We start from the raw sequence: 14589 nt of genomic DNA, 5'->3' as shown, positions 1-14589 counted from the left end.
CCAGCATGAGCAGTTATCTTGCGAACGCGAGAGGAGAGGCGAGGAGGGCAGAGACGAAGAGACGGTCGGATCCTGCTGTCAGGGCTTTCTGAACCAGAAGAGCTACAAACAACAGGAGTCAAAAGATCTACAGCACAGTCCCAGTCCTGAGCTGGCGGAGCTGAGAAATCTGACAGCTAGATAATTACTCCTTGAATAAATGTGTTTGGTGATGGTGATAACAGCTGTTCGTTTTCTCTAATGTTGCTTTTCTGAGCCGTGGATAAATCTACCGAACACAGGCCAGAGGCATTGTGACAAACACCAAGCAGAGCAGAGAACAAACAGCGCAGCACGGGGAACAAAATCAAGGATATTTATATTCTGGAGTCAAAATTCCAGTGAGCTAAATCTCCAGCAGAATGTGCCCGTCGAGGTGAAATCAGTGGTGTCTGCTTTGATGTCTTTGGTCACAACTGTTTATGCTGTTTACTGATAGAAATAAAACTGACTTGACTATGTGTCTTCAAACTACAGAGTTTGGAGGTCAAAGAAATACCTGTTTCTGTGAGTTTGACAGTTTGGTCATTTGCTAACCACAAATAAAGACAGCCAGCAGCAGCTCCCCCTCCGGTTATGTACGACAAACTGAGGCTGTACTGGAAACCAGCTAGTACACTACATGCTTCAGAATGTAGCATGAAGTTTGCAAACACAAGCAAAATCTGCAGTATGTCAAAAATACCCGGATGTTGTTCTGCTTCAGTAAAAAAACTGTCACTAAATTCACTTGTGAGAATTCAACTGCGTAGATCTTGAGTATTATGTTTTGATGACAAATTGAAGAAGTGAGTTGGAGTGAGTGGAGTTGAGAAGCTCCACATGAACCTGCGCGGGTAACTAAGCTACCTCACAGTCACACAGTCCGCTGCAGCCAGCACGGCAGACTGAAAGATATTTTTCATGTTTGTACCACGGTTTTTCTGTCATTACAGTAATTTTTTGAAATTATGCAGCTGTTGTCAAGTGGGATCACAACATGACCTGTACGTGCATTAACACGAACAAAAATACCATCAATAATGTGAAGATGTCAAAATCCACATCAACAATTTCTCTTGTTTTTAGAGCATGAGGGGGATTGTGCACAGTTGTGACGGTTTGGCTGCGCTACTGTTTACTTCCACTTTCCAAAAGTGGAAACCGGTTCAGTCTGACCTGGCATACTGCAGACTAAATCCATGTAACAGTTTCATACTGGATACTACCATGAAAAAACAGTATGCAGCAGGAAGTACATACTGCAAGGACGTAGTAGGCAGTCCTGTATCCAGCAGAAGTGAGCCGGCGCTGGCAAAGCCTCTGCAGGTGTTGAAATAACGTGAATGAAAAGTAGCATGTAGTGCAATGCTGATGTTAGCAAGCTAGGCTAACAGGCACATACTTTCCAAGTGGCAGCTAGTTAGGCTAGCTTGTTTATTTAAGGTTATAAAGGGCAGACGGCTTTAAATCGCTAACAGTTAGCTGATGGTTAGACACAAATAGTTCCATCAGTGAAGCTGAAACAGCAGTCGAAAAGAAAAACCAGCAAACTCTATAAGTCAGCAGCTCTAGTTAAAAGTGCTGTTGTGCAAAAATGCTCTACTCTTCCAGCAGTTTAGTGATACATACAGCAAATGTACAACTTTCAGCAAAAAACAATCTGGCGAATCTGAAGAATCAATCTCTCTATGACATCAAGTCCATGTTTTGTGTGATTTTAATATACTGAACTGGATCTTTTACGAGCTTCAACCCCGTGCTGCTGTTTCATAGACTGCAACAAGCCAATCTGCATAACAGAGATATTTTCCTGCAGGCCTGCTTTGCTTTAAATACAGCTCTGACGTTATAAATGTATGTATGTCCACAGCGCTCCTCTGTCTGATGAGCAGCCTCCGAGCAGGCTGGCTCTGTACCTTCTCCTGTCACGTCTCCATCCCACAGGAATGCTCTATAAACAAGAGGTGTGTCTGCCCCAGGCTACACCTTTAATTGTTTTCTCTGCTCACAGTCCCCCTCAGGCCACTCTCATACCACTGATACCTTAAAATGCTGCCAAGCACTAGATTGGTTCAATTTGAAAGGGTGGGAGGAAAACAAAAAAGAGATTTATCCCCCTTCTTCCCCCCCAGACTGGAGACACTTACCTTTGCTCCCCCTCCCTTTAGGCCTGTTAGGGCCGATCCCATTCTTAGTTTAAATCTGTGCAATTGATCATGTTATTCAAAAAAGCCTGGACTCCTGCTGTGGAGGAGATAACTTAGATTCTGTAAAGGAAAAGCCAAACCTTAGAGGGGGTGCGGAGCTCTTTTACCCAACTGTTAGGGAACGTTAAAGTGTTGGATATGCTACAAGTGACGGATTAACAGCTGGGGGACCACATATGATCACAGCACAGATGTCTAGTTTCTTAATATGATAACGAAGTAAATAAATAAACAGATAAATAAAAGACTAAATAGCAGAGGCATTTTACCTCTTAAACTGTAACTGAAATTTCTAAGAGAAAATTATTATTATTATCTTTTCAGTGTCATGTCGGTCTGCTGTTTTATATGCTTTTGCTTGAAGATTGTGTAAAGTATGTCTTGTCTTATAACTGCGTTGTTTACAGATGCCTGAACCTGAACATCTGCATGTTAAATAAAGCTTCATCATCATCCACATGAAATTTTAAATAATGAGTTTTCGACACATACGATAATATGCAGCCTCGAGTCAAACGCATCAGCATTACACAACACGTGCCCTGCTATTTTCCACAGATCATCGATGTGTGCGTGTGCGTGCACGTGATTAACCTTTAGGCCGTTGGATACAGGTATGCTGGTTGTCACTCAGGAGGAATCCTTCTCTGCAGCGGCACTCGTAGCTGCCCATCATGTTGACACAAATCTGCTGGCATCCGCCGTTGCCTTCTGAGCACTCATCCACATCTGCCAGGAGACAGGAGCACAAAACAAAATTAATAAGATCACTTCAAGACAGGACAAATACTACACAGATTACCATTTGTCTGAAGGTTGTCTGGGATCAAATCACAACCTGTTTAATGGACAAGTAGCTGTAAATCACAATCAAACGGAGACCGCAGGAACACACACGTACTGCATCCATTTAGAAGTTCAATCACTTATGAAGCAACCTGCAGTACTTCTGAAAGAGCAGAACACTTTCAATTTTAAGGCAGTGTTATTCATTTGTTTATTGATTTTTTTATGTGATATGATCAGCGGTGGAGGACGTAATCAGATCCTTTAATGAAGTGAAGGCTGCAACACAACACGAACTGTACTTAAAGTATCAAAAATAGTACTCATAATTCAGAAAAATGGCCCTTGAGTGAGTATTATGCTATCATATCTTATATTACTGAATATTTGATGGTCCACTCATGTGTAAGCAGCGTTTTACTGTTTCGACTACGTTATATAACGTTGGCTAGTTTGACCCATAAAAGTGTGTTTGTGAAATCTTCATCTGTAAAGTAATTAGTAACTAAAACTGTTGAATGAATGTAGTAGAGTTAAAAGTAGTAATGCAAAAGTATATGGTAGGAAGTACCTCAAATTTGTACTTGAGTTGAATAAATGTAACTAGTTACAATCCACCACTGGATGTAATGATATTATTCATAAATAAAAATGCTGCATATTTAATTTGAAATTAAACTGAAGTGCTTCTTTTTCCCTACTGGTGCAAATAGAGTTTTAATTACTTTTTTTTTAAAACAGTTTTAGAAAAAATGATGCCGAAACTCTTCACATCCATAATCAAGTGGGTTGAAAACCCCACAGAGGTTGTGGTTTGACTGCTAATGTCATATAAAGAGGAAAACACAAGGACCAAAAAAGTGTTTGGATATTACGAAAAGCCAGAGAAGTTTGTCCTCAGCTGTCTGACGAGGCAGCGTCTGTCTTAATGGTTATCTGACATGGCAGCACACCAGAGTCGTACTGAAAACCTCCAACTGTGCAGCACTAAGCCATAAAAATGCATATGCAGCACAATCTCCTGGCAAGTGGGAAACCTGATCCACCTGGGCCAGAGTACCTGCTGATGACGAGTGTCTGTCAGCCCCGTGACGGGAGGAATGCAGGAAAGGGGAGGTGGGAGGTGGGAAGTGGGAGGTGGGGAGGGGGAGTGGAGATGGAAAGAGGAGAGTGTATGAGACATGGGGGCAGGAGGGTAACAAGCAACCATGTGAATCCACCTCAAGAGCAAACAAAGGCAGAGCATTTACAAAGGTGTCGCCTGAGGCCTCGTCCTGCCACGGGCCAAGAAAGAGAAACTGACCACAAACCAGAGTTGCTGACTTCATTTCCACTGATAATGAATTGTGCACTTCCAGCTGTTCTCTCCAAATGGCACAAAACTTTTTCCAGCTCATTGTGCGACTCGACAAAAGAAACAAATGAGCGGCGGTGGAACATCAATAAATCTTTTGATATATTTGTTTATTGTCAAATGGAAAGATCTTGCACAATGCCATTTTTTGGGGGGCTGCTTTTATTTGTCTGGCATGCTGCAGAGCTTAGCGGCCCCGGCCTCCCCTGTGCGTGACTGCATCGCGGCTCTGGAGGTGACGCTCCATATTCCCTCTTCCCCCGGAGACCTGGGCTCTGTCCCTCACTACCGACCACACTGGAACCTTATCCATCCCTCTGCTCGATGCATCAATAATCCGCTGTATACACAAGGCTTTTTTTTAATAAACCGTCATGCGAAACTAATTTACTGTCTATTTGTCCAGTCTGAGAAGGCCTCTAGATTAAGTTTCCTTTCTGGGGAATTCTCAGCCCGGCAGAGTTAGAAATTAAACTTCACTCTGTCCTCTTCTTTTTCCACACAGAAATCCAGAGACATGTGTTTTAACCAAAGCGGTAAACACACACAAACTGTGCTCATAAAGTGGCACCTGGCCGGACAGAAACCTCTGGGGTTGATAAGTGGGTGATTGGCAGGTGGCGCTCACGACCCCCGTCGGCTCGCCAAGTCCGCCCGTCCTGTTCTCACATTCCATCAGCAAAACTGCCTCTCTCCTCTAAAAACAATGTGTCACGTCAGTCGAGGTCAATGGGAAAAGCTGCACTCTGCAGCCAGGTGAAGCGGCGCACTCACAGGAAAACCAATCCGCACGGCAAAGTTAACATTTAGACTTTAAGTCCGAGTACAGGGAGGACAGTTTAGAAAAAATAACTGGGCAGGCTTTCATTGAACTGTGCGGCCGCCTTGGTGTTGACCTCATGGTCTCATCTCTCCATCATGAAAGTGGCAGCGACAGAGAGAAAACCTTTGAGCTGACGAAAGATGCCAAAAACCAACAGCTGCACCTTTGCAGATAAACTGTTAGCAGGCACCAAAAACCCAAAGTCCACAACTCGTACAGGAAAACATCTCAACACACAAGCCTCTCTCTCTCTCTCTCTCTCTCTCACACACACTCTCTCTCTCACACACACACACACACACACACACACACACACACACACACACACACACACACACACACACACACACACACCCCCCCCCCAAAAATTCAAACACGTAAAGGCAAATACAACAATCCTCAACGCATGCACAAAATGCCCATGAGAAATGCAACCAGCCTCAGACGGCCCGGGGGAATTCTCTTTCCATACCCTCAGCGCATCAATGAAGGTTTCATTTCCTGATTCCTTCATCCCTCCAAATGAGGCGTCGCCTGTCAGTAGATCTCTCCTGTTTAAATAGCTCCCATAATTGCCTGTGTTGTGTGCTGGGCAAGGCTGGCGTCCAAAGCAAATATTTCCAAGCGGAAAGGGGTTCTGGCATGGCCAGGAGAAGTGCTCATGTTATTTGGACTTAAAACATTTTTTAAAAATTCTCTTGAGAGGACGGAAAAAAAAGAAGTCTTAATCAAGTTAAAAGGGCTGCCTCACTTCTGAAAAATGAGACATGTCTCTGCTCTATCCCCGCTTCACTCGAGGAGACGAAGGGAAAAGGAGGGTTCAAACGGAGAGAGATTAAGAGATTGGTTGTGTTTGCGGAGGCCATGTCCGCTGGTTTCTCAGATAGCCTTGACTGTATATATAACATTTGGCCTTGCGCAGAGCTTTAGAGCCATGTAAACATGGTGGTTGCCTTACAGAAACTCCTGAACCCTTATTTTGGAGAAACGCTCAACTCTTTGGCTCTCCTTTTTTTCTTTTTTTTTTTTTTTAAAGGTTCAGCGACTTTGGGGGCATTTATTGCTGACCCAGAGGTTTTTTTTTTGTTTTCTCAGGGAGGAGAGTGAAAAACTACTGCTGTCTGTCATCAAAGCTGTCCATGCAACCATCCTTGGCTTCTGTCTGGACCAGACAGAACTGTCTCTGTGGTCTAGACAGACCAGAGACAAGGAGGTGAGTGAACGGACACTGGCCTCTTTGGGCATTTCGTTTACAGGAGTTGAAGAGGCACACACTCTTTAATAAGGCAGCAAATCGGAGCCATGTGCAGCGACAGGCAGCAAAACAGCTGGTGGACTGCAGGGGCCGACCGTGCGGCTCTGCTCGATGAGCAGGCACCAGTCAGCCAGCTCCAATTAAAACAAGATCCTTTCTTATTTTAAACAGGATTACAGGATTTCCTCTTTTTCGCTGTTGCTTCTGGAGTTCAACGACACGGCGCATTTCTTCACCCACTTGAATGAACAGTGACCGAGGCGCCAGGTTTGAACCCGGCCCGCGAGGACAACGGAGCGCGCGGACGCTGAAGCCGGCTTTGTGTTAACAAACACTCTGACTCGCTCTGACACACGTCGGCTGAGGTTGCAGAAATTGATATGCTGCAGGAAGTCCTGACCTTTCATCTGCAGAACACACACTCTCCTAAATCACAGGAGTGTCGTTTATGATGGCAAACTGGAGGTTGATGCATTAAGACACTTAGCGTATTTAGCTTTGAACAATTTATTAGTTCCAGCATTTCCTGTCTGCCTGACCCACTGCGTCTAATACAGCTAACTGATTCACATCTGCTAAGCAAACATGAATAAAATCTCTGTTTGCTGTGGCGTTTCATTCTTAAATCAGCAGCGAAGGTTGATTTTTTTTTTATGCTAGTATATAAACAAAACTAATGCAGCTTTGATTGAAGTCAGACTCTTTCGACTTTGGACTGGTCTCCCAGGTAACTATTTTGGTAAATAAGCACAGATTGCGCGTCCAATCTCTCGTCGAGTTCTTTCCTAAATGAAAAACTATGAGCTAAGATGAAGCTAAATGGCACTTCTCTGTGCCTCCAAAACAAGTCTGGAAGTATTTTAAAAACAAAACCCCAGGATAAGTGTTTGGGTGGACAGCCTTATGCCAAGGAGGCCCTGCGCTGACGTCTGACGGCTCCCAGTCTGCTACATGCTTATGTCCCTAAGCCCAATGTCAGGCTTGAGTTTCCCCCAAAGCCCTGCCAGCGGGCTCAGCTGGAATTGTTCATTTCATGGTGGATGGGACTGAACAATCCTGAGAGAAGAGGGAGAGAGAGCGTGTTGATAAAGTCTTCAGGAGCCAGCTAATGCACCAATCTCAAATCCGTCCTTTAACTCATCACTCCGGCTGCTCTCCTCTGAACTGTGGAGAGACTCTCTTGTCCAAACCCGATCCGTGCATGTCACAACAAAAGCAAAGTGACTGCTAACTGGGGAGACAGCGGGGTATTTCCATCTGCAGCAGGGGAGTGAGGAGGGTTAGCGTTAGGCCCCAGAAGTGTTTGCACCGTCCTGAACTCCTCCGGGTTTGACAGGAGAGAGAGAGTTAACCAGATCATCATTCCCGTGACTCAATCCTCTGGATTCAGTCAGGAGTCAAGGTGGTTGTTAAAAGCACCTCTTCCAGGCAAGAATGAAATGTTTTCTGCTAAAGCCAAGGGTGCGGAGGTTATCATCACTGCAATGGAAGAGCGGCGAATGCACTTTAAAGGAATGCCTTTAAGAGCGCAGCAAGGGCTGTGGAACAAATCAGCGGCACGCTCTTTGATGACTACTTTTTTCCATCAAGACCTGGTCAATAATACATCAGTCTGAAACCTGCTGTTTGATTAGCCAACCTTGCAATATGATCCCAAAGGATTACAAGAGCAGGGATGCAAGCTCAGCCGGGCGACAACACAGAGACTCTGTGGCGGATGACGGATGAAGCGTTTTCTGAGGGACACTCTGAATGTGACTGGCAGAAAAAAAAAACAAAAAAACAATGTCCCTACACAATTACAACCATTAACAAAACGCTAAGCAGTGCAATCTGACCTGACCTTTTCTTAGTTGCTACTGAAAAGGGTTCTTCAAAAGACCATTTCAAAGCTGTAATGACATTGCTTTTGTGTTATACATCATGTTTTGTCTTTGGGGAAGGTTAAAGTAAAAGGGCATCTATTTCCCTATAGATTGCACAGGGAATTGAGCTTTGCTGAATCAATACAAACCAAATCAGTGTTGGTCAATAGAAATCAAAGGCACGTGGCCTGTTAAGCTGCATGTGTGGAGAACAAGACCCCCAAATCAGTTCTCTGGCAACAGGGAGTAACATGTACAGCTAGCAGAGCTGAGCGCGATGAACATCAGCAAACAATGCAATGACAAAAGCTTGTCCTTTACCGCGCGGTGACGCTCTGTCCAACATCTGTAATGTCTATTTCAAGCCTGCTTTTGTTTCTCCCAGTGAGTCACAGTCAGGCTGCATGTGACTGTGGCATTTCCACTTTATGGGAGCATAAGAAATATCTTTATTTGTGTCTTTTAGTTCCAGATAGAAGAGAAATGTTGTGATTTGCGGTTGTAAAGAAGGGCAGTATTTGTGCAGATGTTTATGATATTAAGCTACTTGAGAGAGTTTAACCAACTAGCAATGATAAGAGGCTATTTGGGTTTCTGTAGGACCTCAAACAAAACACACAGGTCATAAATGTGGGGACGGTGGTGCTACAGTGGGGAACTAATAGCCTTCCTGCATCTGGTTTTCATTCTAAAGAGGATGTGTGTTTTGGATTAAATTGACATTGATTCCTCTGTTTTTCCTAAGACTCTAAAAATCCTTTACAGCCTCGCCATGAAAGAGGTGTGGTGATTAAATACCATCCCTCCCTTACCTCTGCGAGATAATAGTCATGACAGTTTTAAAAGATGTAATCAAGCTCTTATATGCTTCACTTCTTCTCCTCGGTGAGTTTTGAGAGGGTACAATGGCTCCCTGTGAGGTAAATTATACATTGAGCGACATCTCACTCCGCACAGACAGGAGCAGCGTGCTGTGATATTGCATTGCTTCCACCTTGCTGACTCCCTGACATCTTTGTGGGGTGTAGGGCAGAGCTCAGAAACCAGAGCGTCCCCGGTGAGGCGCACCAGGCGGCGTTCTGCTTCACGCTCCGCCGCCTCCTGCCACCGCCCAATGTCATTATGCTGCCAACACATCCAATTACAAGGAGCCGTGCGGCACGTGCGGCAGCGAGCAAACAAAGAAGACATCGACAGGGATGCGCTGGCATAACTCTTGTCCCTGAGCTCAAAGTCTCACGCGCGCACACACACACACGCACACACGCACGCACACACACGCACACACACACACACACACACACACACACACACACACACACACACACACACACACACACACACACACACACACACACACACACACACACACACACACACACAATGGTGCCTTCTGGCTATAGAAAAGCCTGAGAGCTGAGAGTGGGAGGTTATGGACACCACTGGGAGTTTATGCTGCGCTGTAACCATGAAAAGCAGAGGTAAAAAAACAAAATTACTGGCGCTGTGTGGAAAAACAACATGGGGTAAATCCAAAGAGAAGCACCTTAAAGATCTCAGACTCTAAACTCAGTGTGAACTTTCAAGGATCAGGTGAACGTCTCCACCTCTGCAGCCTCGGGCACATCTGGTCTATAAGGGCTCTGAGGGCCCTGACCTCGTCTGGGAACCAGCTGCTCAGCTGCTCTCCACTCCAGGGCCAAGGGGACTAATCTTTTCTCGGGGGCCAAAAGGAGCTTAAACCTGGAAGAGGAAGCTGGGGCCTTAACATGAAACCTTGGTTATACCTTTTCCTCTCCTCTCTTGTGTTTGTGCTGAGGATTATTTCCTTAGCAGAGCAGAGAAGAGGCATTAGAATGAGTTAAATTCTGGAGAAAAAGAAGTCTTTAGAGTCCTTTCCGGTCTCAAGGCAAGAGTTGGATTTGTACTTGACAGCTACATACATACCATTCAGGGCGTCTTTATCCCCTGTTTGCCATGCTGAGATTAAAAAAAACATTTATTCATTTAAGAGAAGAGGATTCAGTCTTCCCCTCTGCCCTCTCGCATGCAGGTCATTTGCGGGAAAAAATAAAACATGACAGACGAAGTCAAGAGCTTGAAAGTTTGTTTGATACCGTGTGTTTCACTATGACGGATGATATCAAAGGGATCGATGGATGCAACTCTGTTTGATGCAACAGCAGCAGCCACACAACCATATATTGCAATTACACACCTGCACGCAAGGCAGGAGCTGATCCACGGCACAGCAAATGATCCACGCACAGCTGAACGCTGTTGCTAAATGGTTTGGAAAATAGCCCCGCTTTACACCGTGAATACGAGCGCATGAGCAAGAAGAGACCGAGGGCGAGGGAGACAAATACAGTAAGAGTGAGAGAAAGGGAGAATCTGAGACACCAGGGCAACGTCGAGTCAAAACAGGCTTATTATCGATCTCAGGATGTGTTTTCCATTCCACTGTGCCTTAAACCCACTTCATCAAGTAAATGCGGGATTGATAAGAGCGCGGTGCCTTGTGTGCCTGCATGTAAAAGCCCTTTCGAAAAGATATCGTTGTTAAGTGCTGATAACTTTTCCTGTCATCACTTCAGCTGAATGTGAAATCCACTGTTGCAGGTCGTCAGTTGTTTTTCTCTCCAACAAGCTCACAGCAGCAACGAGGCTGAGCCGCCTTTCAATATCAAGCGAAATGCATCGTGCTGAGGTTGTAACCGAGGGGGAGATGGTTTCTGAGGAGCAGCAGGGTCTGACTGGGGGGTTTCAAAACAAAACAAAGGAATGCAGGATGGGTGAATGGGGGAGAAGGAGCAAGACAGAAAGACAGAACGGGGTGTGGTGGGTGGATGATGTCTATGTTTAGCAGCTCCCAGCAGCAGAAAGTGTTTTTTTTTTCTCCTTCATTTCATAACCTTTTAAGCGTAATACGTTCTCTGTGAGGTTAATATGACTGGCACACCGGTGAAATATTAAACCATGGGAAAGTACGGTCGGCTGACGGCTCACTCAGAGCTCCCCGCTCAGGGTCAAGCTCTTCATAAATTCACCCCTTTTCGTCAGACTTATTGGGAAAAAAAGGTCTTTTTTCCTTTGTGAAAACACATTTGGAGGCTACCTGCTAGGTGAAATGAGGAAATGGCTAATATCTGATGCTGCAGTCTAATAAGGGCTCAATTCAGCCATGAAACATATATTACCATCCATGATGTGACATTAGGCATGCAGAAAGAAGAATTTATGCAACCACATGGGTTATGTCAGGCTGCATTTAACACATGCAGTTTAATGTACATGACAGAAGCTCCTTATACAACAACGTTTTCCTGCATAATTAAGTCAGCTGCAGAAAATGTTAAGGGGAAAAAAAAAAAATCTGCTTAAACACACATACACACGCGCCCAAATGTCACACACTCACCTAGACAATTGTGGCCATCATGTGCCAAGCGGAAGCCATCATAGCATGTGCACCTGTAATTTCCTGGGATGTTGATGCACTCATGCACGCAGCCACCGTTGTATTCAGTTGCACACTCGTCGACATCTGCAGAGAGAAAACACGAAAGGATGTGAGAGCAGGTCCTTCAAACAAACAGCAATCATGATCCAGCTATGGGTTGTGGGATAGAGCCTTAAAATAATTAAGACAATTTTGCAATTTCTTGCTGGAAGTCAGACGAGAAGATTGATACCACTCTCATATCCGTCTGTTAACATGTTAGCTTAGCTTAGCATAAGATGAAGAAGAAGAAGTCAACTTTATTTATCACAGCACACAGAGTTACAGGGAGGGAACTGTAAACGCTATGCAAGTGAAATTATTTTCTCCGCATTTATCCCATCCTGGAATGTCGTTCCTCCGCGGCAGACCAGGAGCGGTGGGCTCGACAGTGGCGCCGGGGGCCCAGTTCTCCTTCGTCACCATTGGTCAGGTGGTGATCTTCTCGCATGTTTTTAGTGGGGGTACATTTTATGGAGGATACCCCAGGTGAACACGGGGAGAACATGCAAACTCCACACAGAAAGGCCCCTTCTCTCGAGCAGCAGGCACTGAAGGCATGGTGGGGGACACGCCACCAGCGCCCACAGCGGGATTTGAACTGGGACCTTCTAGCTGTGAGGTTACCACTTGTGCCACCATGCCACCAAACTAGACTAAAGACTAGAAACGGGGAAAGAGATAAGAAAAGAAAATGTATCTAAAAACACGCTCTGTCAGGTATTTTCCGGATCTTTGCAGAATTTCTCTGTATGTGGATAGTTAAACAGCTGTTCTATGGACTTTATATGACTGAAACTACACTCCTCTCTGACATCAGGACAGCACTTGGAGACTTCTTCATCACAAGGACGGCATTTACTGTATGCTCAATAGTGAAGGAGACCTCTCACTTTATGAGCGAGAAGACACTGTTGTCCATGTTGTGTACCAACTGACCTTATGGTGACTGGTCCAACAGCTGTTGTGGTAGACTTCCTGTTCAGTAATTCTCTTATGATGTTATCATTAAACCTCTTATACAAGACATTAATGCTACTCATCTCCATGTGCTCACTAAAAAAAACTTGAACCTTATTGTCAAGAGTGTAATAATTTCCTTTGGGTCATGTGCAGGGTTATGTGCTGAGTAGTGACTTCCTGGTTGCCTACATCACAGTGAGGACGGGAGTCCAAGAAGTCACTGCTCCCAGCCAAAAACTAATCCCTCATACAACTCGCTACAAAACCACAAACTGACAAGATATAACATGTTAACTACTGAGCTTGAGAGGAGCTGAGAGGTGGAATTTGTTACTTTGGACAGCTCGCTGTTTCCAGTCTTCATTGCTAAGCTAAGCTAGCCAGCCACTGGCTGTAGCTGCATATTCACTGCACAAATATGAGAGTGGTAATAAGTCTTCTCATGTTACTCTCGGTGAGAAAGAAATTTCCCAAAATGTCAAAATGTCCCTTTAAAGTCTGAGTGCAGTTAAGCCGTTCGCTGCAATGCAGATAATTAAAATGATCACTTTCGTTCTATCTCTAATTTCATAAGAGCTCTCACGAGGTAAACAGGGGACAAGACAACAGCTGTGGTAATTAGCTGGTTCACCTGTTACTGATGTAACACGGCTTTATGCCAGAGCTTCACTGATGCCGTTTGGCTTTTAAAGCCTAATACTGACATTTTATAACAAATTTAATATGCTCAAATTTTACCAGTTCCACGCCAAGACATTGCTTTTTCTCTTTGGAATTTTATTGTTGGCGGGATGCAAAGGCCTCTGAAATGCTTTTTGTCCAGTAAGGGGTTCAAAGAGTTTTCTACTGAGACCCAGAGAAATAGTACATTAATATCCATGTACACAAAAAATACTTGGACAATTAAAATAAGAAGGAAATAAAGTTGCTATGGAGAATTGAACTATCGACCATCAGAGCAATAAACGGACCCAACCCTCGTTCATCAGTCCTAGCAGCTAAAACTGAAGAAATGTGAGCGCAGAGGCAGAAAGATAAAGAGAGAGCGCAGATTGGTCTGACAGCCTGAGTGGAGTTGTCTTCTGTGGTTATGATGACGGTTGAGGGGTTCGTACTGAGGAAACCCAGACAAGGTGGATTGAGAACGCAGCGCACTTCCACTCAGCACTTACTGGCCCATTTAGGGCCGATGATCCCGGTCGTTCAGCTCCTCTTTGAGGCTGTCTCACTCAAGGCTTAATTGGACTTGACAGCAGAGGGATGGGACTGAAACAAAGAAACACTCTCCTGCCCCCTGCTTCTCCTCTTCCCACACATCTCTGTCATTCCCCGATCACAGCACACAATCACCCATCACTCCTCTACTCCTCTCTAAACCTGAAACACCCACCACATGATAACACAAAAGTGATTTTCCTGCAATGGCTTTCAAATTGTTTTTTATTTGATGCTTGTCACGTCCTCCTGAGCTGACTAAGTTCTGTTTCTTTATATCTCTGAGATTTTTAGACAAGCATATGTACAAAAACATTAAATCATGAATTTATTTCTGAGGCTGAAATCTAATAGATGCAATAATCTGAATAACAGTTTTTAGTTTGGTTTATTGACGGGATTCTAATATGTAATGAAATATCATTTAATCAGACTCTTTCAGGGACAGAAAGATTAGGTCCTGGACTTATTTCCATTGCTGTCCACTAACCTAAATCATAAAAGCCAACAATCAATGTGTTTTTGTTAAGCAGAAAGTAAAATAACGACATTTTTTAAAATTTATTTCTGAGGCAGAAAAAGATAGCAAATGTTGTAA

The 14589-nt window shown here is 44.4% G+C and overlaps 1 protein-coding gene across 2 annotated transcripts in view; it reads right to left on the bottom strand.

Annotated features, from left to right (window-relative positions):
* Window positions 1–14589, bottom strand: part of scube3 (signal peptide, CUB domain, EGF-like 3) — a 71213-nt gene that overhangs the window by 38211 nt on the left and 18413 nt on the right. For both annotated transcript variants that reach the window (XM_070968561.1, XM_070968562.1), the window contains exons 3-4: window positions 11733–11858; window positions 2823–2957 (exon numbers count right to left, since the gene is read on the bottom strand). In XM_070968561.1, the coding sequence (XP_070824662.1) occupies window positions 2823–2957; window positions 11733–11858 (261 nt within the window). The remainder of the gene's footprint in view (window positions 1–2822; window positions 2958–11732; window positions 11859–14589) is intronic.

Source organism: Chaetodon trifascialis, chromosome 8, assembly GCF_039877785.1.
Source record: "Chaetodon trifascialis isolate fChaTrf1 chromosome 8, fChaTrf1.hap1, whole genome shotgun sequence".
Lineage (NCBI taxonomy): Eukaryota > Metazoa > Chordata > Actinopteri > Chaetodontiformes > Chaetodontidae > Chaetodon > Chaetodon trifascialis.
The sequence above is the reverse complement of the archived record's forward strand: the minus strand, read 5'-3'. Positions and strand labels throughout refer to the sequence as shown.